Source organism: Dipodomys spectabilis, unplaced genomic scaffold (assembly GCF_019054845.1).
Source record: "Dipodomys spectabilis isolate Male_0828 unplaced genomic scaffold, ASM1905484v1 ptg000457l, whole genome shotgun sequence".
Lineage (NCBI taxonomy): Eukaryota > Metazoa > Chordata > Mammalia > Rodentia > Heteromyidae > Dipodomys > Dipodomys spectabilis.
In genome coordinates, this window is record NW_024871134.1 from 1,229,673 (window position 1) to 1,256,990 (window position 27,318).

At 40.6% G+C, this 27,318-nt stretch overlaps 1 protein-coding gene across 1 annotated transcript in view; it reads right to left on the reverse strand.

Moving 5' to 3' along the window:
- Col19a1 (collagen type XIX alpha 1 chain) overlaps nucleotides 1–27,318 on the reverse strand; it is a 224,029-nt gene that overhangs the window by 101,431 nt on the left and 95,280 nt on the right. The window contains exon 13 of the mRNA XM_042668576.1: nucleotides 8,919–8,972. Within this exon, the coding sequence (XP_042524510.1) occupies nucleotides 8,919–8,972 (54 nt within the window). The remainder of the gene's footprint in view (nucleotides 1–8,918; nucleotides 8,973–27,318) is intronic.

Sequence of the window (27,318 nt, forward strand, 5' to 3'; positions counted from 1 at the left end):
TCAAAACAGCTTGGTACTGGCACAAGAACAGACCTGAGGACCAAAGGAATAGAACTGAAGACCCAGAAATGAACCCACAGACCTACAGCCACCTAGTCTTCAATAAGGGAGCTAAAAAAATAAAGTGGAAGAAAGACAGTCTCTTCAGTAAATGTGCTGCAAAAATTGGTTAAACACTTGTAGAAAACTAAAGCTAGATCCTTAAATATCACCCTGCACCAGAATCAACTCTACTGGTTCCTGTTGTTCAGGATAGATGCCTAGAAGTGGAATGACTGGGTCATAAAGGAGGTCAATATTTAGCTTTCTGAGGACCCTCCAGACTGCTTTCCAAAGTGGTTGTATAAGTTTACATTCCCACCAGCAGTAATAGGGTTCCTCTTTCTCCGCATCCCCTCCAGCATTTGTCGTTGGCTGACTTGTGGATGTGGGCCATTCTGACTGGGATAAGGTGGTATCTCAGGGTTGTCTTGAGTTCCTTGTATATACTGGATATTAACCCCTTGTCTGATATATTGCTGGTAAATATTTTTTCCCAATTAGTTGGTTGTCTTTCTAGCTTGGTTGTGATAGCTTTAGCTGTGCAGAAGATTTTTAAGGTAGTCCCATTTGTCGAGTCTCTCTCCAATTTGTTGTGACCCTGGGACTCTGTTCAGGAAGTTCCTTCCTGTGCCTATAAGTTCAAGTATCTCTCCTACTCTGTCCTACAATAGTTTCAGAGATTCAGGTTTAATGTTACAGTCTTTAATCCATTTTGAGTCGATATTGGTGCATAGTGATAGGCTGGGGTCCACTTTTAGTCTTCTGCATGTGGCTGTCCAGTTTTCCCAGCACCAGTGGTTGAAGAGGCTGTGTTTCTTCCATTGTATGTCTTTGGCTCCTTTGTCGAATATCAGCTGACTGTAGGCCTGTGGATTTATTTCTGGATCTTCTATTCTATTCCATTGATCTTCTGGTCGGTTTTTGTTGCCAGTACTATGCTGTCTTTGTTATTATAGCTGTATAGTAGAGTTTAAAGTTTGGCAGATATCCCTCCCATGTTGTCTTTATTCCCTAGAATTGTTTTGGCTATTCTAGGTCTTTTGTTGTTCCATATGAATTTTTGGACTGTTTTCTGTATTTCAGAGATGTACATCATTGGGATTTTAATAGGAATTGCTTTGAATTTGTATATTAATTTTGGCAGTATTGCCATTTCCACTATATTAAGTCTGCCTATCCAAGAACATGGGAAGTCTTTCCATTTCCTAGTATCTTCTGTAATTTCTTTAACTTTTTTTTTTTTGGGGGGGGGTCCGGTTGTGGGGCCTGAACTCTGGGCCTGGGCACTGTCCCTCAGCTCTTCAGCTCAAGGCTAGCACTCTACCACTTGAGCCACAGCGCCACTTCCGGCTTTTTTATATTTTCTGTTTATGTGGTGCTGAGGAATCAAACCCAGGGCCTCATGCATGCAAGGCAAGCGCTCTACCACTGAGCCATCTTCCCAGCCCTTCTTTAACTTTTTATAGTTTTCATTAAATAGTTCTTTTACATCTTTGGTTGGGTTAATTCCTAAATATTTTATTTTTGGGGAGGTTATTGCAAATGGGGTTGCTCCCTTTATTTCCCTTTCTGCTTGTACATTGTCGGTGTAAAGGAAGGCAACTGATTTTTGTGGGTTGATGGTTGATTTTGTATCCTGCTACTTTGCCAAAGTGATTTATGATTTCTAAGAGTTTGGGGATGGAGTTTTTGGGATCGTGAAGGTATAGTATCATGTCGTCTGCAAAAAGGGATAGTTTAACTTCTTTCCCTATGCGGATCCCTTTAATGTCTTTTTCTTGCCTTACTGCCCTGGCTAAGGGTTCCAGGACTATATTGAAGAGGAGTGGAAACAGTGGGCATCCTTGCCTTGTTCCTGATTTTAAGAGAATTGATTGTAGCTTTTCCCCATTAAGTATAATATTGGCTATTGGTCTGTTGTAAATGGCTTTATTGTTTTAAGAAATGTTTCTTCTATTATTTTCTCCAGAGCTTTTAGCATGAATGAATGTTGAATTTTATCAAAGGCTTTTTCTGCATCTGTGGAGATGATCATGTGGTTCCTGACATTGGCTCTGTTGATGTGTTAGATTACATTTATTGACTTATGTATGTTAAACCATCCCTGCATCTCTGGGATGAAGCCTACCTGTTCATAGTGTATGATTTTTTTTTAATGTATTTCTGGATTCTGTTAGCTAGAATCTTATTAAGGATCTTTGCATCTGTGTTCATCAAGGAAATTGGCCTGTAATTCTCTTTTTTGGTTGAGTCTTTGCCTGGTTTGAGGATGAGTGTGATACTGGCTTTCTCTAAAGAGCTTGAGTATGGGTATAAGATCTTCTTTAAAGGTCTTATAGAATTCTGCTGTGAATCCATTTGGTCCTGGGCTTTTTTTTTTGTTGGAAGACTTCTGATTGCTTCCTGTATCTCGTTGTAGGATATTGGCTTATTTAATTGATTTACTTCTTCTTTGCTCAGTTTGGGCAACTTGTATTTCTTTAAAAAATGTATCCATTTCTGCTAGGTTTTCTTTCTTTAGAGAGTATAACTTTTGAAAGTAGTCCATTAAGATTGGTTGGATATCTTAAGTACGTGTTGTGATTTTTCCCGTGGCATCCCTAATCCTGTTAATATGGGTTTCCTTCTTTTTTTAATTAATCTTGCCAATGTTCCATCAATTTTATTCAGTTTTTCAAAGAACCAGCTTTTTGTTTGGTTAATTCTGGCTATGGTTCTCCAATTCTCTAATTCATTAATCTCCGCCCTTAAGTTTGGTTATCTGGCTCCATCTAGTAACTTTAGGTTCCATTTTTTCTTGTTTTTCTAGCTGTTTTAATTGCAAAATGAGATTATTTACTTGGTCTGTCTCTATTTTCTTGATGTGAGCACTGAGGGCAATAAAGTTGCCCTCAGGACTGCTTTTGCTGTATCCCACAAGTTTCTTTGTGAGGTGTTTTCATTTTCATTGAGTTGTAGGAAATGTTTTATTTCTTCTCTGATCTCTTCCGTTACCCAGGCATTGCTAAGGAGTGTGCTGTTCAATTTGCATGTATTAGAGAAATTTCTGTGGTATGCTTTGTTATTGAGAACTAGCTTGATTCCACTGTGGTCAGATAGGATACAGGGGATTATGTCGATCCCTTTGTATTTGCTTAAGTTCCTTGCATGAACTATGATATGGTCTATTTTGGAGAAAGTTCCATGAGCTGCTGAGAAGAATGTGTACTGTGTTGTTTTAGGGTGAAATACTCGGTAGATGTCAGTTAATTCTGCTTGAAGTATGGTCTCACTTGATTCGGTAGCTTCTTTGCCAATCCTCTGGTTGGTAGACCTGTCCTTTGGTGAGATTGGGGTGTTAAAGTCTCCTAGTATTATCAGATTGGGACTTATTTTATTCTGTAAGTTGGAGAGTATTTGCTTAACATATCTGGGTGCACCAATGTTTGGGAAATGTAAGTTGATGATGGTAATATCTTCCTCTTGGATTGTTCCCTGTATTAATATGTAGTGTCTGTCCTTGTCTTTTTGTATTGATTTTAATGAAAAGTTTATTTTGCCAGATGCTACACCTGCTTTCTTACTGGGGGCATTTGACTGGTAGATCCTTTTCCAACCCTTTACTCTGAGTTTGTTTGTATGATTGGCTGAGACGTGGGTCTCCTGAAGGCAACAGATGGATGGGTTATGTTTTCTGATACAATCTGCAGTTCTTTTTCTTTTGATTGGCGAATTAAGCCCGTTAATATTGAGATAGTATAAAGAGATGCATTTTGGTCCCTGTAATTCCCTGTTTTCCTCAGTTTTTCTTCTTTCCTTTCCTCCTGTGCTTGCTCAGTTAGACTTCTATTAATACCTGTCTGGGAGCAGGTCCCAGTTCCTGGTTGCTTTCTTCATGTTGTGTTCCCCCTCTTAGTAATCTTTGTAATGCTGGCTTAATGTTTATGTATTCGTTTAGTTTTTCAGCTCTCCATCGAATATGAATACTAGCTTTGCCAGGTACATCAGTCTGGGTTGGCAGTTATTGGCTCTCAGGGCTCGTATGGTACTTTCCCAGGCCTTTCTTGCATTCAGTGTTTGTGTGGAGAGATCTGCCATGATTCTATTTTTTTTCCATTGTAATATAGCTCCTTCTTCATTTTTGCTGCATGCAAGATTGTTTCCTTATTCAGATCTATCATTTTTATTATAATGTGTCTAGAAATGTTTCTCCTGGGATCTTGCTTGTTAGGTGTTGTATATGCTTCTGTTATGTAGGTAAGATGTTCTTTTTTGAGGTGGGGAAAATTTTCACTGATTATCTTGTGGAATAGGTGTTGCATTCCCTTGCTTTGATATTCCTCACCTTCGTCTACTCCAATTATACGAAGGTTAAATTTCTTGGCACTATCTGCTTGCTCTTGAATTTCCCTTTGGCATAATTTAAGTGATTTTTCCATATCTGTCTGTCATTTTTTGGTCCAGTTGGTGTATTCTGTCTTCTGTATCTGACACTCTACATTCCATTTCGTTCACTCTGTTAACTGTGGCTTCCATTATGGTTTGCATGGAGGAAATGGACTCATTTATGGATTTGATGTTGGTTCTCAAAGTACTGATCTCACCTCTTAATGAGGTATGTACTGCCTCTATTTTGGCATTTATCTCACCTCTTAGTGAGGTATGTACTGCCTCTATTTTTGCGTGTACCTCGTGTTTGAGATCCTGCATCTCTTTCGATAGTTCGTCCCTGTGTTCTTTCAATTTCTGGTCTATTTTTTGCTTTATTTCTTGAGTCACTGCCTCCAGCATCCCTTGGATGTAGCTTCTGTCTTCCACTCCTGTTTTGCTCCCACTGGGGCTCTCCCCTAGGTGGCTGCTAGCTATTGGGGATAGCTTGTTATCCTGGGTGTTGATAAACCTTGTAATTTTTTCTCTGTGATTTTCACATGGGGATTCAGGGATTATTGGAGACTAATCTGAAATTTTGTTTTGGTCAGTAGGTGTCTGTCTTTGCTTGGTTGCTGTTTCTGTGTTGGTAGAGAGAGTCTGTACTTGCTCTCGGTTCTGTTGGAGGCCAAACTTCAGCTTCTGGTCTGACCCACATAGGGTTCTCAGCTCTCTGCTGTAGATCAGCACAGAGGCAGTTCCCGCCTTTGGAAGGGTTGAGCAGCCTAGACTGCTCCTGTTTGCTCCTACAGGTGCTCTTGGCAAGATTGGATGTGCCGGATGCACTCTCCCAGATGCTGGAGTCTGCTATGGGCTCCTGATGGTTTTTTTTGGGGGGGGGGGCAGTTGTGGGCTTGAACTCTGGGCTTGGGCGCTGTCCCTCAGCTCTTCAGCTCAAGGCTGCCATCCTACCATTTGAGCCACAGCACCACTTCTGGCCCTTTCTGCTTATGTGGTGTTGAGGAATCAGATCCAGGGCCTCATGTACCCAAGACAACCATTCTACTGCTAATCCAGCTTACCAGCCTGAGCTCCTGCCTATTATCAGGTGCTGGCGGCCTGTGTTGTCCAATTCCCAGCCTAGAATGTATGGGTCGGGTTCTGGTGGGGTTTGGGATTCTCTTGTCCTGAGCCCCTGGTTCTTTTGCTGTCACAGGGATGCTTCCCAGGGAGTGCAGTTCCCTGTTTTTCTCCCCTCTGCTGAGGCTTATGCTCAGCTTCTGATTTCAGTTGGGAGGAGTTGGTTGTGTTGCTCAGACACCAGATCCCCAGGCCTGGTCCCGGCCCCCGGCCTGGGGCTCACTGGTTGGACCTGTGCTGCTGTGTATTCTACCTAGGTTACACAGCCTGGGGTACACAGTTCAAATTTCTTCCACTGTTGGGTGTCTTGACCCAGGGGCGCTGTTCCTGGGTTGGGCATTTAAGCTCCCTTCCAGGGGCATTCTTGCTCTAGCCTGGCCAGCTGAGTGTGCTCCACGGGCTGATGGAGCTCTCAAACAGTTCCCAGTTTTAGTGGGTCCTGTGGTCCAGGTGTTGGGGTAGGGGGTCTGGGTCAGGGTCTGGGGATTCCCACCAGCTCTGGTCTCCCTTGAGGCATACACTGTCCCCTGCATGGTACTCACCCTGGAGGTAATTGTTTCTTTGTGATGTAAGTCGTCGGTTGCCATTGCAATAACCAAGAGTTCAGTTGAGGTGGTTGCGGGCTAGGCTGGGCGGTGGTGGCTCTGTATGATTCTCTTCTGTCTCTGCCTTGGTTGAAGCTGTTTGGGTCCAAGCCACGAAATGGGCCTCCGGCCTCTGCCTGAGGGGTGGGGGAGGGGCCTCTGTGCAGGTTGTGAGCGCTGGGGTTTGCCTCTGTTTGTGCTCTCCGGATCAGCATCCGTTCCTTGCAGGTCTTCTGCTCTGGTGTTCTCAGGGCATCCTGTGTAGCTCTGGGGTTCCTGTCATGGGGCCAAATTCCCAGCTCAGAGGTTTCTCCATTCGTCGCGATTGGCAGGTCTGACACCGGTACCTCAGGCGGCTTCTGAGCGGGTTATCTGCAGACAGCCCCCTGTGTCTCTGGGACTCTGGCAGCCTTCGTGCTGGTTCTGAGCGCTGGGGTTTTTCTCTGTTTGCGCTCTCCAGATCAGTACCAGTTCCTTGCAGGTCTAATGCTCTGGTGTTCTGTGGGCATCCCTTTTAGTTCTGGGGTTCCCACTGTGGGGTTGAGTGGCTTTGGCGGGATGGAGTCTCTCTGCTCAGATGGAGAGTGAGGGGTGGGGGTGGAATCTTTGTGCAAGCTCCAGGCTAGGAGGTTTCTCTGTTAGTCATGATCAGCTGGTCTGACACTGGTACCTCAGGTGCTTCTGCGGGTTATCTGCAGACAATCCCCTGTGTCTCTGGGACTCCAGCAGCCCCTGCCATGCTGGCTGGCCGCAGCCTGGCGCGCTACTGCGCGGCCAGTAAAAGTTGGGGGGGGGGGGCGGGTCTTCGCGCTCCTCTGTTCTGAAATTCTTCTTTTTCTCTCTTTCTTTTTTGTTATTTTCTACCTATTGTTTTTCTCTGGGTGTTTGTCTTTTTGTTGTTGTCGGTCTCTTGGGGAGATTAAGCATTGGAACTCGAACTCTCTTTTTGGTTGGGGAGAGCTGTGGCATTTCCCTACTGCCCCATCGCCATCTTGGTCCCTCCTCACCCAGAATTTTCTTAATAAAGACCCAGAAACACAAAAAATCAAAGAAAGGTTGGACAAAAGGAATTGCATGAAACTGCACAGCTTCTATATGGCAAAGGACATAGCTAGCAAGCTCAATAGAAAGCCCTTGGATTAGGAGAAGATCTTCACTAGACATACAACAGACAAGGGCCTCATATCTAAAATATACTTAGAACTCAAAAAATTAAATCCCCCAACAACAAATCCTCAAAGAAGCAACTGCTCGATTAATAAGTGAGCTAAAGACTTGAAGAGAAACTTCTCTGAGGAGGAAGTAAGTATGGCCAATAGACACATGAAGAAATACTTGACTTCTCTAGCCATGAAAGAAATGCAAATCAAGACACATTGTGATTCCACCTCACCCCAGTTCGAATGGCTATAATCAAAAACAATCTAATAATAACAGATACTGGAGGGGATGTGGCCAAAAGGAAACTCTACTGCATATTGGTGGGAATGTAACCTTGTTTAACCACTTTAGAAAATAGTGGTTCCTCAAAAGATTCCACATAGAGCTCCCCTATGACCCAGCAATCCCATTTTTGGGCATTTACCCAAATGATCACAAACAAGGTCATACTAAAGCTACTACCACAACTATTTTTAACACAGTTATTATTTACCATAGCTGAGATATGGAACCAACCCAGATGCCCCTCAGTAGACGAACGGATCAAGAAAATGTGACACACACACACACACACACACACACACACACACATACACACACACACACACACACACACACATTGGATTTCTATGCCTCCATCAAAAGAATGACACCAACCCCATTTGTTAGGAAATGAAAAGACTTGGAAAAATTATATTAAGTGAAGTAAGACAGTCCCAAAGAAACATGGGTCCCATGGTTTACCTTATTTGTAATAACCAGTATATGTCTAGGACAAGCAGAAAAGGTCAAAAGCTATTTACATATGACCATAGAAGATGATGCTAAGCAAAATGAACCCCAAGAAAAGGACACAAGTGGTTTTATCTTTCTTGCTGTTATTTTTAATGTATTTATAATGAACTATGTGATTTTTTTTGTATGTTCTTTCCCCATGGTACAACTCATTTTCACTATGTTTGATTCCAGTACCCTGCATCTTGTATATACATTTTTCTAATTTGGAAGGGGAAGGCAAGTAACAAAATGCTGAAATAAGGATACAGGTTGACCCATTGTAACAAGAAGATGCACAAGACATTATGTTCAAAACGAACTTTTACAACTTCCGAGGTGGGGGGGGGGACTTAGGAAGGAGTTGGGGAGGTGAAGAGTGAAGGGATGGTAGGGGAAAAAGGAAGGAGGTAACAATGCTGGATAGGAAATGTATTCATTACCTTACTCATGTAACTGTAACCCTGCTGTATAGTATTTTTACAATAAAATATACAAAGAAGAGTAACATCAGGAATTTAATTGGTCCAAGAATGTGGTTAATACCCTTGATTCTTATAGAACTCATGAGCAAGCTGGACTCCCAGAGATACTCATTAACATAAGGTCAGAAATGGGAACATGACCTGAGTGTCCTCAGCCACATTTGGGCTGGTTGACTCCACCAGGAGCTACCTACACACCCCTGCTGTCAACCTTGAAAAGGTATAGGCTGCCTGTCAAATACCTCATCTCAAAGTCCAGCCCAGGAGTAGTTGGTGCTACCCACAGACCTATCTACTGGCTATAATTACTTATTTAATTATTAGTGTTCAGAAATGAACAAGTCCTGAAGTAGTTAGTCATGTCTGTGAGTTGATCCAGACTTACCCTCTGACCTTCTTCCCCAGGGGGGCCTTGGGGGCCTCGAAGTCCCTCGGAAACCTAGAAGAGAAGACATTCGTTAGTAGATTGCTCAAATGCCCTGCCTCAAAAAGAATGCTCCCCGTTTAAACCCAACTTGCTTACAGGTGAGCAGACACTGGTGAGGCTGAGCTAGGCACTGTGTTAATAGTGGTCTCTATTTCTCAGAATTGAGCCTCTCCTCTGGTGACATTTGGTGTGTATGTGTGTTTTAGTAACTCATGTTTAAAAACACTTAAAGAGCTGTCAGCTTTTGGATGAACATCAGAAATGGCATGCACAAATCTGACTATTCATGAAATGATCATCGTTTTCCTAAGGGCAAGAAGGAAGAGTTGAATCTGGAGCCAAGAACCCGTCAGCCTCATGAAAAGTGGCAGTCTGCAACTATACTATATTAACACTTGGTATACTTGCAATTAGCCATTTTTCTGATAAACATTAGGTACTCACCATCCTAAAGTTAGTCTAATTAGTCAATTTTCCTTGATTATACATCTTACTAAGTGATTTCTTTAACTACAGACATGATTATTTTTTCATTCCACTGTTTTTATTCCTGTCTTCATCCAGTGAAACACAGCCTCTGTGCCATGAAGTTGTTCCAAAGTAGATAAAAATTTGGCAAAAGTCGATATAATGCAGAAATGCTCAATTTTATTTGGAATGTCTTCAACAGGCTAAAAATTATTTTGAGTTAACCAGAAAAAAGCTATAAGTGGAAGTGTGGCTCAAGGGGAAGATTGCCAGCCTTAAGGGAAAATTTTAAGCAAGATCATGAGGCCCTGAGTTCAAGCCTCAATACCGGCACACAAACAAATAATGCATTTGTGAAGATCTTTTATGTGCAAAGTCTAAGGAGTGAGACAGGGAATTAATTTTCATGTACAAATCAACTAGCATTCATTAATTCTGCGTGCTCACAGGATTAATCCCAATCACTTTTGCTAAATAGAGGACCCAGTTAGGAGCTGGATAGAAAACTGGCAATATTTTGAGATCATGATGGAATCACTGGCTGCAGGGATCATCCAGAACCTGGTGCTCACCTGGCTATCTTGCCTGTGGTTTTGCTGTGATGCTGGTTGCCCAACCCAACCCCTAGGAGGCTCATCCTGCCTTCAGTGGTTTCTCCAGCCCCAGAGCAGTTTTTAATGGTCTTTATTGATCATTAGTTGACATTTATGAAGAAAGTTTTTTCTTTGTTTTGTTTTGGGGGGGGGTCCAGACGTGGGGCCTGAACTCTGGGCCTGGGCGCTGTCGCTCAGCTCTTCAGCTCAAGGCTAGCACTCTACCACTTGAGCCACAGCGCCACTTCCAGCTTTTTTCTTTTTGCTTATGTGGTACTGAGGAATCGAACCCAGGGCATTAGGCATACAAGGCAAGCGCTCTACCACTGAGCCACCTTCCCATCCCTGAACAAAGTTTTAATACTGATAGTAAAGCAGATCAATCAATGATTCAGATACAATATTCTCCCAAACTAAGAAATTGTAATTTGCGGATTGTAATTTCAAATTGCAATGTGTAATTTATTATTTACAACTACCAAGGTCAAATCACTATTCTTTGCATTTCAAGAGCTCAGATAATGGGTTTATGTGTCACTTGCTATGCAGATTACAGATATAGGTAAACTGCAGCACATCTAAATTAAACGTGGGTAGAGCTGAGCATTGTCACAACTCTTCTAAGGTTCTTCTTCCTCTGATGTGTGAGTCTCACCCTGTGTAGGCTCACACCTTCTGCCTCAGCTGACTGTGATTGGAGGAGAGAGTGCCTTCCTTAACCCTGCCTCACTTCCAGTGAGCACCTGCAGATCAGACCACAAAGATCCAGTCTGAGCTGGGGCAGGGCAACGTTGGGTATCCCACCTCTACTAACCTTCGGGTCTTTAAACAATAGATCCAAATTCTCTATATAAAGGAAAGCACACAGTATGTTTGCCTAAATCCCACTTATTTTGCTTGACATGATGTTCTCCAGCTCCACTCATTTTCCTGAAAATACTGGATCCATTCCTCTCCATGGCTGTGTAATGCTCCTTCCTGCACACACATTTCCTATTCCTTTCATGGGCCCATGGGCACCAAAGCTGCTCTCATAACCTGGCTGTTGTAAACAGTGTACAGGAGTCTCATCGTGTGCTGACCCGATCCCTTTGGTACAAATCCCACAAAGTATCTTTGCCCCAGAAGCGTCCATGCATGCGGTGTTTCTACTTTCAAATTTTGATGAACCTCGATGCTGCCTTCTAGTGTCTACCCTGTCTGGCTTTGCACCAACTGTGCATGAGGCTCCTCAGCCCGCCACACCATGGGACCCCACTGCTGCTGCTTCAGTACTGTGTATTTCACAGATTTGTTTGGGGAGTTATATGCACTGGTTTAGTTCTAGCAGGTTCTATGTGCCTAGGGAGTTACACATTTATTCTAGATTTTCCACTTGATTAGAATACATTTTTTGGAATATTTCTTAATCATCTGCTGGACTTCAGTGATACCTACTAATACCCCCTTTTCAATTATAATTTTATAAAATTTGGGTCTTTTCCCTCTTTCTCTGATTAATTTGTCTACAGGTTAGCAGATCTTGACAATGATCAAGACACACTAAATTCATAAACTGCTTTGTTAAATGGCAACTCTTTTGCACAACAACTAAAGACCATAATATTTTTTTTAAAAAAATATCTAATTGTTCATTCGTATTATTCTTTTTAAGTTTAATTTCATTAAAGTCTTCTCTGTTCTTCATTATCTCTATCAATTAAGTTTGGGTTTGGCTCATTCTTGTTTTGCTAAGGCCTTGAGCTGCATCATTAGGTTATTTATTTGAAATCACTGTTATAATTGCTCTTATAAGTATTCATAACCATAAACTTTCTTATTCCAAACATTCTGGCAAGCTGTACGTTTCCCCTCCTCCCTCCCCTCCCTTTCTCCTCCCCTCCCCTCCCTTCCTTCCTTCCTTCCTTCCTTCTTTCCTTCTTCCTCCCTTCTCCTTCTTTCCTCCCCCCCTCATTTCCTTTTCCCTTTCTCTTTTTCAATTATCATAACTTTTAATAAAACAATTTTATTTCTGAGGTTGATTATGTTTACCTTGTGCAGGAGAGAATGAGTTTCATGAAAGCAGGAAGTAGTTAGCTTTTGTTCCATTGTATCTCAGCACATAGGAAAGTCCCAAATACATAGTAGATGTTCAATACATAATGAATGAGTAAATGAAACCCACTCATTCTCGCTTGAATCACAACTTCAGAGACATGTGGAGAAGAACTAGACTATTGGGCTCCTTCTTACCATGAATCAATGGCCCCTTTCTACACACCAGCTACATTTGGTTAAGCATGAATTATTAAAGAAACAGAAGCAGGGAGAAGAACAAAGTTTGTTATTGCAAGACCAGTTCGATGTGCCTATTGGTAATGAAGAATTGGAGCCGTCCAGTTCAGTTAAGCATTGAACTACTTGAGTCTAACAGTTATGGGTTCAAACACAGCTTCACTCAGGCATGATTCTTTGATTAAAGAAAGGGAATCTTAGGGCTAGGAAGATCTCTTAGTAGTAGAATGCTTGCCTAGCATGTATGAAGCCCTGGATTTGATTCCTCAGTACCACATAAACAGAAGAAAAAAAAAACAGGAAAAAAAAACAGAACTAGAGCTGTGGCTCAAGTGGTAGAGTGCTAGCCTTGAGCAAAAGGAGCTCAAGGACAGTGGCCAGGCCCTGAGTTCAAGCCCCAGGACTGGCCCAAAAAAATGAAAATGAAAAAGAAAAGAGAATTTTATGTCCAAAAAGAAGTCTTTTAAAAGTCTTTACCTGGCTTATATAACTTTAACTCTGCTGTGTATCATCTTTACAATAACAATACAAAATAAGTAAGAAAAAACAAAAGCAAGGGAACTTCATGTACAGCTGTGTTTTCTCATCATAACATATTCTAATGGGCTGTTCTAGTCTAACCCATGTCCCAAATGACAAGAGCAACTTTCTTGCACTTCTGTCCACTTCAGCTCCTCAGATGGTAAGTGCCTTTGCCCAGGTTCCCTTATTCATGCTAGTGACAAGGCACAGCTACTTCATCAAGCCCTTAGAGCTTTCTTGGCCTGCCTCATCTTTAACAGAAGGCTAAGGACAGCCATCATTATAAGGCCATGGCTTCTTCAGGGCTTGTGTTCACTCAACACTAAAAAAAGTACTTGGCATATATTACCTTCTGTCTGTCTGTCTGTCTCTCTCTTTCTGTGTCTGTAGTAGGGCTTGAATTCAGAGCCCTGCGCTCTTTCCTGGCTTTTTCACTTAAGGTTGGGGTTGTACCATTTGAACCACACCTCTACTTCCAACGTTTTGCTGGTTAGTTGGAGAAAAGAGTCACAGATTTGTCTGCCTAGCTGGCTTGCAATCCTCAGATCTCAACCTCCTGAGTAGTTAGGACTAACAGCATGGGCCACCAGTGCTTGGCAAAAGTGGGTTTTTTCTAGACAATAGTTTTCTTAAGTATCTTTGTAAACATGACATCTTATATATGATCTGTGCATATTCTTGTTGACTAAATTTGCCAAAGAATCCTATCTATTTTTTCCACCCATTTTTACCCTTTACTTAGTGTGCTATAAAAGTAACTGTAAATTAGGTTATTTCTTAAAATTTTACAAGCCTACCGATTTATAACTTTTGTGAAAGAGAAGCTTGAGAATATATTCAGGATTTTCATGACATAAACATCTGCATACATCTGCTAAATATTTTTCCATTTTAATTTTGGATATTAAAAATGTTGACGAAGAATTTGGGTAGCAAGGGCTCATGCCTATAAACCTAGATACTCAGGAGGCTGAGACTTGAAGGATCATAGTCAATGCCAGCTTGGCAGAATATTTTCCTGTACTCCATCTGCAAAATAATCAGCAAAAAGTAGAGCCGGAGGCATAGTTCAAGTGATAGAGTAATAGCCAGCAGGCTGCAACCCTGAGGTGAAATCCAAGAAATGCTAAAATAAGAGAGCTATAAAGTAAATTCATGAGGCTCTTACTTCCCTTGACGAGGATAAAGTAGGCAAAAAACAGTGTGAACAATCTAAACCATTTTAGGTTCTACTGAGTGATAGCTACTACAGTGTGTTACATGTCACATAGCTCTCTGAGAACAATATCCTGATTACTTAAGAAAAGTTGGGTTTATCTTATGGAAACCAGTGTAAATATTTAACTGAGAATTTACTTAGAAGTAACTGGCTCCAAGCAGAATTTTGAATTGTTTAAAAAATATAGCAAGAAAGTTTAGTAGAGTTGGTAAGGTAGATAAATTACATTTGGAAACATTTTCATTTCTGATAAGATGCAAAATATATTCAAAACTTCTCATTCCAGGGAAGGAGCTAAAGTGAAATAGAGAAGTTTTGTTTGAAATTGTTATTTGTAATCCCTCTCCAGGAATGCTGCATTCCATACAAAACCTACTTGCCAAAAGTGTTATTCAGAAAGTATTATAATTATTGCTTTAGAATGCTTCCCAGGCGTGAAACATAAGATTAAGTTCAATTGGGATAAATTCAACTATTTTCTGTTTTACAAATAGAATGCACACAAAAAACTAAGAGACCTGTCTACACTTTTTTTATCATTGAGAATAAGAAAAACACATTTGATTAGGTTTGGAACATCAGAACAAAAATTTTATGTATACACTCAAATTCTTCTGAAAATGAATTATCTAATTAAAGGAAAAAAGGTTGTTTGTTTTTTGTTTGTTTGCTTGTTTGTTTTTGGTACCAGGTTTGGAGCTTGAATTCAGGTCCTCATGCTCTCACTTGGGATTTTTTTTTGCTCAATTTTGGAACTCTATCACTTGAGTCACTTTGCTACTTCCAGCTTTTTCGTGGTTAGTTGAAGCTGAGAGTCTAATGACTCATCTGCTTAGGTTGATTTTGAATTGTGGTTTTCAGATCTCAGCTTCCTTAGTAGCTAGGAGTACAGGCATGAGCCACCAGTCCAACTAGCATATCCTTTTGTTTATGTATCCTTAATGCCTTTTCACTGCACACTAACTAGCACTGTCTTTATTTGCTAGGCACAGAGTGGATGGATGACTGCTAAGATTCAGATCTTTCACACTTTGCTTGATATATATACAGTCCTGATATATTAACTGCAATAACTACAGAAAATCCAGTTTAGATAATTATATTCTTCATCCACAAATCCCACTTGGTACTAAAATAATTCAAGATATTTTTACTTGTTATGGGCAGTACAGAAAAATAGATGTCATGTCTCCATTGGTAAACATTGACCCTTCATTAGAGGAAGAAATGCAGCCTGCATTCTGAAGTTTATATCACACTGGCAAAGATTAAGTATTAAATATTTACTTTTTAAAAACAAAAGACAACATAAATTAAACAATTAAAGTATCTATATAAATTATTAGTAAGAAATAGAGCCAATGAAATTATTTTAAATGCTTATTTTAAGTAATATAGTTTCACATTTGGTAATTTCTAATTTGCTTTCATTTATGTATCAGAAACACTTCATATTTTGATAATTTAACTTTTTAACTATTCTTGGCTGTGACAAACTGTATAAGTATGTTTAATTTTAACTCTAACCTATTGACTGAAAAAGTTTGATTTCCATGTTCATGTGAGGTTCTGTTGACAAATAGAAAGTGGGAAAGTCATAGTCTGTCCACTCCACGTGTCATTTAATGATTTACCAGAGGGAGTAAATGACAAGGACAGGATGTTTCTTTCTCTCTCTCCCTATTTTCCTTCCTTCCTTCCTTCCCTTCCTTCCTTTTCCTTTTTTTTCTTTCTTTTCCTTCCTTCCTCTTTCTTTCTGAGACAGCATTTTGAGGACTCCAAATACCAGATGCTTCAGTTTTACATATCCTGGCTCATTAACCATTAGCTGTATCCACCAACCAGGAGTCACAGAAGAGATTATGTAATGATATGCCACTCAATCAGAGATCAGAGATATCCCCCTCTCCTTTCATAAAGTGCATCCATCAATCAGGAGGCACAGAAGAGATGATGTAATGGTAGTTCTACCCAATCAGAGTGCAGAGAGATTGCCACTGATCATGAAGTGTATCTGTCAATCAGGAGGCACAAAGACTGTGTAATGGAAGTTCTGTCTGGCCAGAACATGGGCACAAAACATGTCCTTCTCTTCTGCTTCCTTCTATGAAGAGATCCATGAAACAATGATTGACATAATGTCGCTATTTCCTCTTGTGAGGAAACTGAGAGAAACAAGAATCTGAAGCCACAGACTTCTAAAAAGAAGTTTTCAGTTTGCCTAGAAACCATGAACATAGCACAAGGTCCTACCAGGAAACAGTAGGCAGTAAGATGATGATAAAGGGGTGGGAGGTAAACACAAAGTAAGTAGAAACAACAAAGAAAAAAATTTACAGTTTAGGAGGCTGCATTCAGGGGATCATAATTTGCAGCTAACCCAGCCAGTTAAGCCCATTATCTCCAATTATCTATTTTCTGTCCAAGTGGGCCTTGCAATGTAGCCTTCCAGATCTCAGCCTCTTAAGTAGCTAGAATTACAGGCAAAACCCACAAGTGCCAGATAAATATATTTTATTTTCAGTCTTTCATAGTAAAATTTGATTTTTTCTCTCATTTTAAAGTTTTATTTATAGTTTCTAAAACTCTGGATCCCATGCATTCAGTGGGCTCACAGGTGGTACTCTATCAGCTTTTATGACTAACAAAATAGTCATCTTTAAAAATGTTGCTGAGACTTAAATAAATCTGATAACTAACTTTGTTTTTGATGGATACTATACTGCAGGTGTTTTTTATGGTACCAGGGCTCGAAATCAGGGCCTAGGTACTGTTGCTGGGCTTTTCACTCAAGGCTGGAGCTCTCCCACTTTAGCCACAGCTCTACTTCTAGCTTTCACTGGTTAATTGGAGATAAGCATCCATCCTATAGATTTGTCTGCCTGGGTTGGCTCCAAACCACAATTCTCAAATTTTAGCCTTCTGAGTAGCTAAAGTTACAGGTGTGAGACACCAGTGCCAGTCTCATAATTTGATTTTTAACTTTGCTAGAGTACTGATGTTTTAAAATTTTTATTTAAAACATGAAATAAGGCCAATAAGTATATTCTCAATGTTACTGCAAACAGATTCAAACTTTTGCTCATGGCTAGTGCTCTACCACTTTGAATCACTCACCACTTTCGGTTTTCTGGTGGTTAACTGGAGAGAAATGTCTCATGGACTTTCCTGCCCCTGCTGACTCTGAACCATGATCCTAGAATTTCAGGCATAAGCCACTGGTGTCTGGCAGAAGATGCATTTTTAAAGTTTGTTTTGTCAGTGTGGGGCTTGAACTCAGGGCCTGGATGCTGTCCCTGAGCTCTTCAGATGAAGGCGAGTGCTCTACCACTTGAGCCACAGGAGTTAAGATTCTCACGGACTTTCCTGCCCAGGCTGGCTTTGAACCACTATCCTCAGATCTCAGCCTCCTGAATAACTAGGATTACAGGTGTGAGCCACCACCACCCAACAATAAGATGCATTTTTAATCACAGCTTTGTCATTAGACTTAATTTGTGCTTAGTGCTGATAAAGCCAAGAGATGGACTGTGAAGACTGAATGAAGTTTCTAACTGCCGCACAGAAAAATTCCATGATGGCTTTTGAAACATCAGATAGTTCATTCTTGATTTGTAAAACCATGAAGAATGCCTGTGAATCAAAAATGAACTTGACAGTAAATTTCAGTAATTTATGCATTAATAAAAAAGCTGATGTGTGAATTTATTGGCCCTGTATGCATGTTGTGTGGGAAAATGAATGCTAGCAGCTTTGTTTCTAATAATGATTCTTGAAAATGTTCCTAAGACTTAATGAAATAAACCTGAGAGCTATATTCATTTTTCATGCATACTCTATTGCAGGTCAATGAGCAATCAGTCTCCTCACCACCACCCCGCCCCACTCCCAGCCCCATTGGTCATAGGGCTTGGACTCAGGACCTGGGTACTATCCTTCAACTTCTGTGTGCAAGGCTAGCACTCTACCAGTTTGAGCCACAGCACCACTTCCTGTGTGGAGGTGATTAATTGGGGATAAGAGTCTCACAAACTGGAGATAAGAGTCTCACAGGCTGCTCAGGCTGGCTTCAAACTGCGAGTAGCTAGGATTACAGTCGTGAGCCACCAGCACCCAGCTCTTTTTTCTTTTACTAAGTTCCAGTAGAAGGGCTTGAACTCAGGGCCTGGGTGCTGACCCTTAGCTTATTTTCCTCAATGCTGGTACTTTATATCCCTTGAGCCACAGCTCTACTTCTGGTTTTGTTCAGGCTAACGGAGATAAGAGTGTCATGGATGTTCCTGCCTGCCTGGGCTCTGAATGGTGACCCTTAGATCTCAGCTTTCTGAGTAGCTAGGATTACAGGTATGAGCCACTGGTACCTAGGGACAAATCGAACAAATAACATAAAAAATCAAACTATCAAGCTGTGTACTTTCTCCAGATGGAAGGAGTCCAGGCTGTGTCAACATAACTCCAGTTCAGTGTGAAGAGCATTTATGAGAGTGGTCACAGTACATCACACATATGGCCGAGATGTTACAGCATCACTTTTCAGTTTATTAGCTTAGTGACATGGACTGACTGCTCTTCAGTCTACCAGCCTATAGACACAGGGAACAAACTCCCTAATGTTCAATTTCAAATACTAAGAAGTTGGCATGAAAGGACAGTATATTTGGTGGGTTTTTTAAATTAATTTCAATGAAATGGAACAATCAAAACTCTTTTCATGCCAGACACAGTGGCTCACACCTGTAATCCTAAGTACTTAAGAAGCTGAGATCAGAGGATCTCAGTTTGAAGCCAGCCTGGACAGGAAAGTTCACAAGACCCTTATCTCCAATTAACCACCAAAACCCATTACTGGTGGTGTGGCTCAAGTGGTAGAGCACCAGCCTTGTACAAAAAAGCAAAGGGACAGTGCTCAAGCCTTGAGTCCAAGCCCCAGGACCAGCAGTAAATAATAAATATAAGAAGTAACCAGTCTATCTAGTGAATAAACCAAGGTAGTTTAAGAGTCAAGGTATTCTCAAGTATGGAAGATACTTTGAAGAGCCAACACAAGGAAACTAACAATACTGAGGGAAAGGACAGTAGGAACACAGATAAAGGGACTTTGTACTCACATAGAATAAGAAGACAGGACAGGCCTATTGCAAACTTCTATCATCATTTTAGTGAATTCTTGAATGAGCTACGTGTATTCACAGCAATCAGGAAGAAGAGCACTGACAGTTTATTCAATATCTTTTAGTGTGTCAGTAACCACTAGTTACACTGCATGATTGTTTTCAATCGTCTCATCTAATTTCACCAACTCTAAGAAATAGAGTTGGCGTATGTGGCTCATACCTGTGACCCTAGCTACTCAGGAGGGTTGTGGTTCAAGTCAGCTGGGGCAGGAAAGCCCACGAGACTCCTGATCTCCAATTAGCCACCAAAAAGCCAGACATGGAGCTGTGGCTCAAGTGGTAGAGGGTCAGCCTTCAGTGACAAAGCAAGAGTGGAGGTCCGGTGTTCGAGCCCCAGTACTGGCTCAACAAATAAACAAATGAACAGCTAACAACATAAATACATTAAAATTAAAAACAGAGTGTGACTGGCTTCTGGTATCACCCTTGAAATCCCAGTGCTTATGTTTATTGGTGAAATGATTCTACAACACCCACAGGGATGAATGGGAAAGGCCCCCCTGAACACACTGCTGAAGCGTTTAGGGAAAGCACAGAGGGAAAAGTGTTCTGTGAAAGCACAGAGGCATTATGGTTAGAATGCCTCCACTCTTAGAATACTGGCAGGTATAAGGTGAACCGTGGGGATTTTCCTTTCCCAGCATGGGATTACCTCCAAAGGACACTGGCCTTGTCTGGCATGATTAGCACAGCATACCAGAGACAAAATCCACTTGATGTGACACAGGGTATCTGTATGCATTTCTTCTTCATAGAAGACAAATGCTTTCACTGACAAATGCACTATTAAAGAAAAACGTCTGGCTGGGAAGGGGGCTCAGTGGTAAAGTACTTCCCTCGCATGCATGAGGCCCTTGGTTCGATTCCGCAGCACCACATATTCAGAAAAAGCCAGAAGTGGCGCTGTGGCTCAAGTGGTAGTGCGCTAGCCTTGAGTTGAAGAGCTGAGGGACAGTGCCCAGGCCGAGTTCAGGCCCCTCGACCGACAAAAAAAAAAAAACAAAAGAAAAAAACAAAAGAAAAAAGTCACCGAATTCTACAGTTACAATATCACTAGAAACAACAGAAACTCGCCAAGAAGCTAGCCAGGAGCTGGTGATGAGCTACCAGAGGTGGCCACTGTTGCTGTAGGAATGCTTCCTTCAGAGACAAAGGGACATCAGTGAGGACTCAGAGCCCTTATCCATGTGGAAGCCACGTGGAGGTGTCTCCTCAGCTAAGAAATCCTACCTCTGCTCAGTATTCTGCAGACCAAAACAAAGGCTCTGTGCGGTTGAATCCACTGGGAAGACAAAGCATATCCAATGCATCTCACCTGAAGACTCCTTTGGAAGTACAAGTAGAATATACTGGAAGAAGGTTAGAGGATTGGGGTGGGATATATTTAAGTTACAGTTTATCTTCACCATTTAGGTGAAATTGTAGAAGGGAACAATTATTTATTTCTTTTTGCACCTGTATTGGTGCTTAACTAAAGGCCTGGGTGCTGTCTTTAAGCTTTTTTGCTTACAGATGGTGCTTGAGCCACAGCTCCACTTCCAGATTTTTGATGGTTAATTGGAAATAACAGTCTCATGGACTTTCCTGCCAGTGCTGGCTTCAAGATGTGATCTTCAGACCTCAGCCTTCTGAGTAGCTAGGATCACAGGTGATATGAGCCACTGCCACCCAGTGCAATCATTATTCTAAAACCTTTGCAATATATTCTAACTAATTAAATATCACTCCAACATGTGCAACAGGCAACATTACTGCTGCACTTTGTAGATCATGCAACAAAAACCTGGACAGCTGAGCTCCGTGTGCATCTGTGGTAGGTGTGTTAGGATGGTTAGAAAGTTAATTGGCATGGGGTATGATTTGAATCCTTGTTAGAAAATGGCCATTTTGGGGGGTTTCACTTTATAGATTAATATAAAGCTCTACCACAAAGATTTGTAATGTGGAATTAAACTAATTTTAATGCAGCTTTATGGCTTAAATACATACATGTTTTAGTGCATGCAATTTTTTTAAAAGGCTTACCCCTTATGTAATTTTCTAATGGCATTTGAGATATATTTTATTTTCTTGGTTACTGAATATATCAACACAAAATAAAATAACAATAGCCTAAATGTTCCAAATTGCCCATGCATTTCACTTTTAGGAAAGTAAGTATACTCTTAGTATACTCTTGAGGTTTAAGATGAGTAATTGAGACACTGGATGAAAACAATTTGATATGCCTGTTGAAACAGAAGCAAACTATTAAAAGACGGGCAAAGGGAGCTATTCTCAAATCATTCATCTAGTGAAAACTATTCAAATCGCAGCCAAATTGAATGAGCTGTGAGATTTTTCCAAAACAAATCTCTTCTGAGGCTAAAACATGAATCTTCTAAGGCCATCAGCATCAATTTGCCTGTATTTCCTTATGGAGGAGGTAAAAATAGCTTTACATTAAAGAAGCAGCTCCTATAATCAACATACTTATCTCATTAAAGAAGCAGCTCTTATTTTAATCAACATACTTATCTAAGTCTTCTATTCACGAACTGAAAAAAGGCTGATTTTGGCAATGTGTAACAACTGCTTGTTTTCCTGCTGATCCACAGGTAACCCAAATGCCAATATGTAGTTGGATCATTCACTGCAGAAGGTTAATGACTTAAATATGAATTATGCAACTTTTTAGAAGTGGTAATACTGATTTAGATAACTCACAGACAGAATACACAAATAAGTCAGACATTGATATGTGAGGAATTTAAAATTATATTAGATTGTATTGTCTACTAATTACCATGGTATAATACATATTTATATATTCTAATAAATATGCATAATATATATGTATAATATGCACTTATAAATATGTACAACTCATTGCACAGTTTAGCGTAGACTGGAAAAACAGGAATTATCTCTGTGAGCAAATAATGTGAACTTCTCTATTTTTATCCAACCTTAAAAGAACTGGCAATGAGTTCCTTACGAACTTTTAAAAAGGATTACTTATTGGTTAATTCTATGACCCTAATGTAAATAACTATGTTGAAACATAGAAGTTCCAGCAGGATTGTTTACTTTGAAATAACTAGATGTTTGAGTTGTCAGCATACAAAGAGTTGCACAAATATTGTAGACTATTTATATACTAATTATACTAATCAAGATTAACTCACTGGTTGCTTAAGTCAGTTAAAGTCAGTGGCCCTGGGGATTGCTTATTTCTGTATTCCCAGTGCCTGGCCCAGTTCCTAGCACATGCCATGGCTGCATGGGTAAAGTGAGTAAAGCAGGGCAGGAGAGCCCAGGTTGTTCACCGAGCCACTGTCTTGTACGGGGTTGTTCACTGAGCCACTGTCTTGCACATGCCCATCTAGGAACGTGGTGTGGCCTCCCCTGCTCTAGGGCCATCTGTTAATTGTCACTTGATTTATAAATGACCAGCTGAGATTTTCTCTCAGTTGCTCCGGGTATTTAAGATAGTTTTCTTAGCAGGAAAGCCGTGTTCTGTCTCCGTGCCTCATTTTCTCTTAAGCTGGATTAATCTGGGCCTCCCGGAGCTGGCCTTAGGTCGCCTTGTCACCGTGTCTCAGGCACTTCTGCTGCTGGTAGGCTTAACTCGTGGCTTCGGTGTCAGCATTTGGTGCCATCTGGACGAGCACTTAATGACTCCCCAAAGAGACAGGGTCAGACAACACAGCCATCTTCCTGAGAACTAAAATTAGTAGCTCTATTTCATCACAAAGCCCTCTCCCCTCCCGTCACCTGTCTCCTGACACGACTCACAGGAACCAGAGGAGGAACGGGGCGGGCAACAGGGGCACTGGCCAGTACCCGCGGCCAGGCTCTGTGCCATGCCCAAATTCTGCTTTGGTTTTATTCATATGAATCTACTTTGCTGATTATGAACAGTAGACACAAGGCTAGAAATTCACCAGGAATTTACTGATTCAGTGTCAGCTTACCATTAAGAACTCAGTTTTCTAGCAATCAGAATATAGTATCTCAGGAAAACTACCACATATATTATTTCAAATATTTATATAAATTTTTTGCCAGGAAGCTGAAACGTGTTTTGTCAGAGGAGGATAAGGTCAAGTGGAGGGGGACAGTCGTAATATTCAATGTTCACATGTGAAAATGGAATTGGGTCCCTGGAGGGGATATGTGGGCTGGGAGAAGTGGGAGAATGGTAGAAAGTTGACACAGATCAAGATGCACTGTACTCATCAACTGACATGCTGAATTGAAACCCCTTTGTACAACTGCTGAAAGATCAAAAAGAAACAAAAAGTAAAATTAAATTAAAAGCAATCAAACTTCATTCTGTAACAGGTCACTCAGAAGTAGCACTTCTAATCTGTCACAGTGTGTTTCAATACTTGACAATGGTGTTTGCAAAATGTTCCTCATTTATGGGGCAGCCAAAGAGCTCCCAGGAAAGTCTGATTTGCTGACACCTCCTAACCTTGGGGCTTTAAACAGCATTAGATTGTACAGAGTCCCATATTCAGTATGTATACTGTCCAAAGCTATGAATGACTTCTTGTCCAGGGAGCGGGGGTTAAACTTTATTAAAAAGGAATAACAGCTGCTGGAAATGAAAAGGGATGCTGAGTTTACAACAGGAATCTCACCAATTTAACTGACCCACTAAGATATATATTAGCACTTTCCAGAAAAACACCATGGAATTTAGAATTCCTGTAAGTTATTATTCACAGCATCCAAAGCAAGACAAAAATACATATAAGTAGGTAGAACACAACACATTCTAAAGACAACCATCAGCAGAAATAGTGATATTACTCAGCACTGAAAAAAAAGTATTTTAAAATTGAAAATGCATTGTCAAGACCAAGAAGAAAAATATGCTTGATGAAGGAAGAGACAGAAAATGGCAACAATGAAATAGATACTATTTACTTTTAAATAGAAAGTTCAGCCAGGTACAGGTAGCTCATGTCTGTAATTGTAGCTACTCAGGAGTCTGAGAGTTGAGGATTGCAGTTCAAAGCCAGCCCAAGCAAGAAAGTCCTTGAGACTCTTATCTCTAATTAATCACAGGAAAGCCAGAAGTGGAGCTATGGCTCAAACTGGTAAACAAGCACACGGACAGTGTCCAGGCCCAGAGTTCAAACCTCACAACCCGCAAAAAAGGAAAAAGAAAAAAAGAAAGTTCACTAACTTAAAAATGTGACCTAAAATGAAATACTCAAACAATTGTTTGAACTTTAGAATGAAAATGACCCAGCATGAATAAACTTGACAATTCACTAAAAATGACCTATTTCCCAAAACAACATATTAAACAGAAAACTCGAACAGTTTGCTTGGACAACTAGAGCATTATATAAAAACAAACTAACCTAAACGCAATTGGTATTCCAGAAGAGAATGATAATGGGGGTGGAAAACATACATGATAAAATAAAGACCAAAAATTCTCCCAAATTATGTGAGGTAAATTCATACGACTGATTAAGATGAATTTAAAAATAAGCACACCTAAGCACATCATTATCCATGGCTTAAAGCTAATCTTAAAAATAAAAATATGGATGGGCTGGGAAGATGGCTCAGTGGTAGAGTGCTTGCCTTGCATGCATGAGGCCCTGGGTTCGATTCCCCAGCACCACATAAGCAAAAAGAAAAAAAAAGCCGGAAGTGGCACTGTGGCTCGAGTGGTAGAGCGCTAGCCTTGAGCTGAAGAGCTGAGGGACAGCGCCCAGGCCCAGAGTTCAGGCCCCACGACCGGACCCAAAAATAAATAAATAAATAAAATAAAAATATGGCAATATGTAGCCTAGTGTCCCCAGAGCCTGGCCTGGAGTCCTCACTTAGCCTCTCGGCCTGTCGCCCCCGCATGCTCAGCCTGCTGCCCCCCTACACTCGGCCTGGTGTCCCCCACACTCTGCCTGGTGTCCCCGCATAAGTGGTTTTTAAAAGAAAGCCAGTCTTCCCCAGCATTCTGAGCACAGGACTCTGCAAATCGCTGGAGAACATGTTCCCTTGGTGTCCAGCAGCAATAGCTGTCAGCTCGGGCTACATTTTTCAGGAACTTGGGGACTTGGGGAACTTTTGATGGGTCCCATATGCGATCTCTGGAATTAGAAATTCTGGGTCTAGAGCCCCAGTATCTGCATTTCCTAAAGCTGTCAGTGGTTTTAATGAGTAGCTCAGAAAACCATTCTGGATGAACTCTTAAGTTGATCAGCTCCTATAAATCCATGCCTCACTTAACCCAAATATAACGCTGGTCCAGTCATTTTGGTTCCAGAAGATTTATCAATCACCTCAATTAATAATATATTATCCTGTATTAGTAATATATGAACCTGCATCAGTGAAATATTTAATATATGATAGATTGATATAAACTCTATTTTCTAGGCAACAGTTGGTTATCTTCATTTTAAAGGAAATAATGGCAAGCATATACAATAATAATATACAAATAATATTAGTATTTTACTCTGTAGAACAGAATCCTTTCTAGTTTTTTTGTCTTTCCATATCTTTAGATGAGTATTTCAGGTGAATGATAGGCATGGATTGTGTATGGATCTTTAAACAAGAGTTGAGAATGAGTAGAGAATCAAACTAAAAGTGAACTGGAACAGCAAATAACTCAGCTGAGAAAAAGCAGGTTCAAATGAGCTGCCTTAACTCTGACTCACACCACATTACATCTTGAATTCCACAATCATAAAAAATGGAATAGGATGCAGAGAAAATGTCCCCTAAAAAAGTTACATTCCACCTTCAAAATAAGTATTAGAAGCAGCAAATTCTATTCCCAAATTGGCTTTCCCGTGTGTGCCACCTGGGCAGTTCCTGCCACAGAACAGAAGCAGTTCCTGCTTCTAGGACATCTGATTTCCACCACCCTACCAGTCTTCAAAGGCTGAGGAGTAAATGCTTAATTTATGTCCTTGGGTAAAGTTTAAGAGGCCTCAGGCTACAAATGATCTTTAAAAATAAAAAAATAAAAATTTTTCCTCTTTTCTATTAAGCTTAGAATAATAGACCAAAATTTTAAGTTAATGAGAATCTTTCATGGTCTATAAAACCCCATTTGTTAGGAAATGGAAAGACCTGTAAAAAATTATATTAAGTGAAGTAAGCCAGGCCCAAAGAAACATAAGTCCCATGGTTTCCCTTATTTGCAATAACTAGTATATGTCTGAGATAAGCAGAAAAGGTCAGGTAAGTTGATGTTAGGCAAAATGAACCCCAAGATAAGGATTCATATGGTTTTTTTCTTGCTATTATTTCTAACATATTTATAAGATGACTTCTTTGTTGCTTTGTATGTCCCTCCCCCACTGTATAACCCATTTTCACTGTATTTAATGTCGGTGTAATTTGGGGAGGGGAAGGGAAAAACAAGTTGTTTGAATAGGGATACAGGTGGACCCACTGCAAGGAGACGTTATGTTGAAAAACGAACTTTACAACTTTGGTGGTGGGGGGGGGGCGGGGATGGGAGGGCAGGAATGGTAAGGGGAAACAAAGGAGGAGGCAACAATTCTTGATAAGAAATGTAGTCATTACCTTGCTCATGTAATTGTAACCCCTCTGTACAGTATTTTCACAATAAAAAAATTAATAATAAAAAGTCAAAAAAATTATAGGAGTAAATTGTATCTACATACAAACCACTGGATATTTATGATAAATGCTTAATAAATGATGAACCACTTAATTGAGAACAATCCCATTACATGCACATTATGAACTTTTCTCAGAAATCTATTATGGAAACATTGCCATTTTATCATTTACAAATCAAAGGAAAACAGCAAAGGACTTGGACTATTGCGGGGGGAGGGGGCAGGTAGGGGACTCACAAATGGGTCTTAGTAGGGAGCTTTTTACCCATTGGATAGTGGCTTTTGTTTAGTCTACAGTTTTGCAAAAATAACACTACTTTCATTTATTTGTGATCTACTTCTGACTGAAAAGAATGTGTAATCAAACATTGAAGGGACACAATGATGAACACAATGAAGGACAAGAACTGCTCAGGAGGTCCTGATGGCAGAATACTGCGGCAAACAGCAGACTGACAGTGCAGGGTTTCACAGCTGTGGCCGGCTCTGTCTCAGATGGAA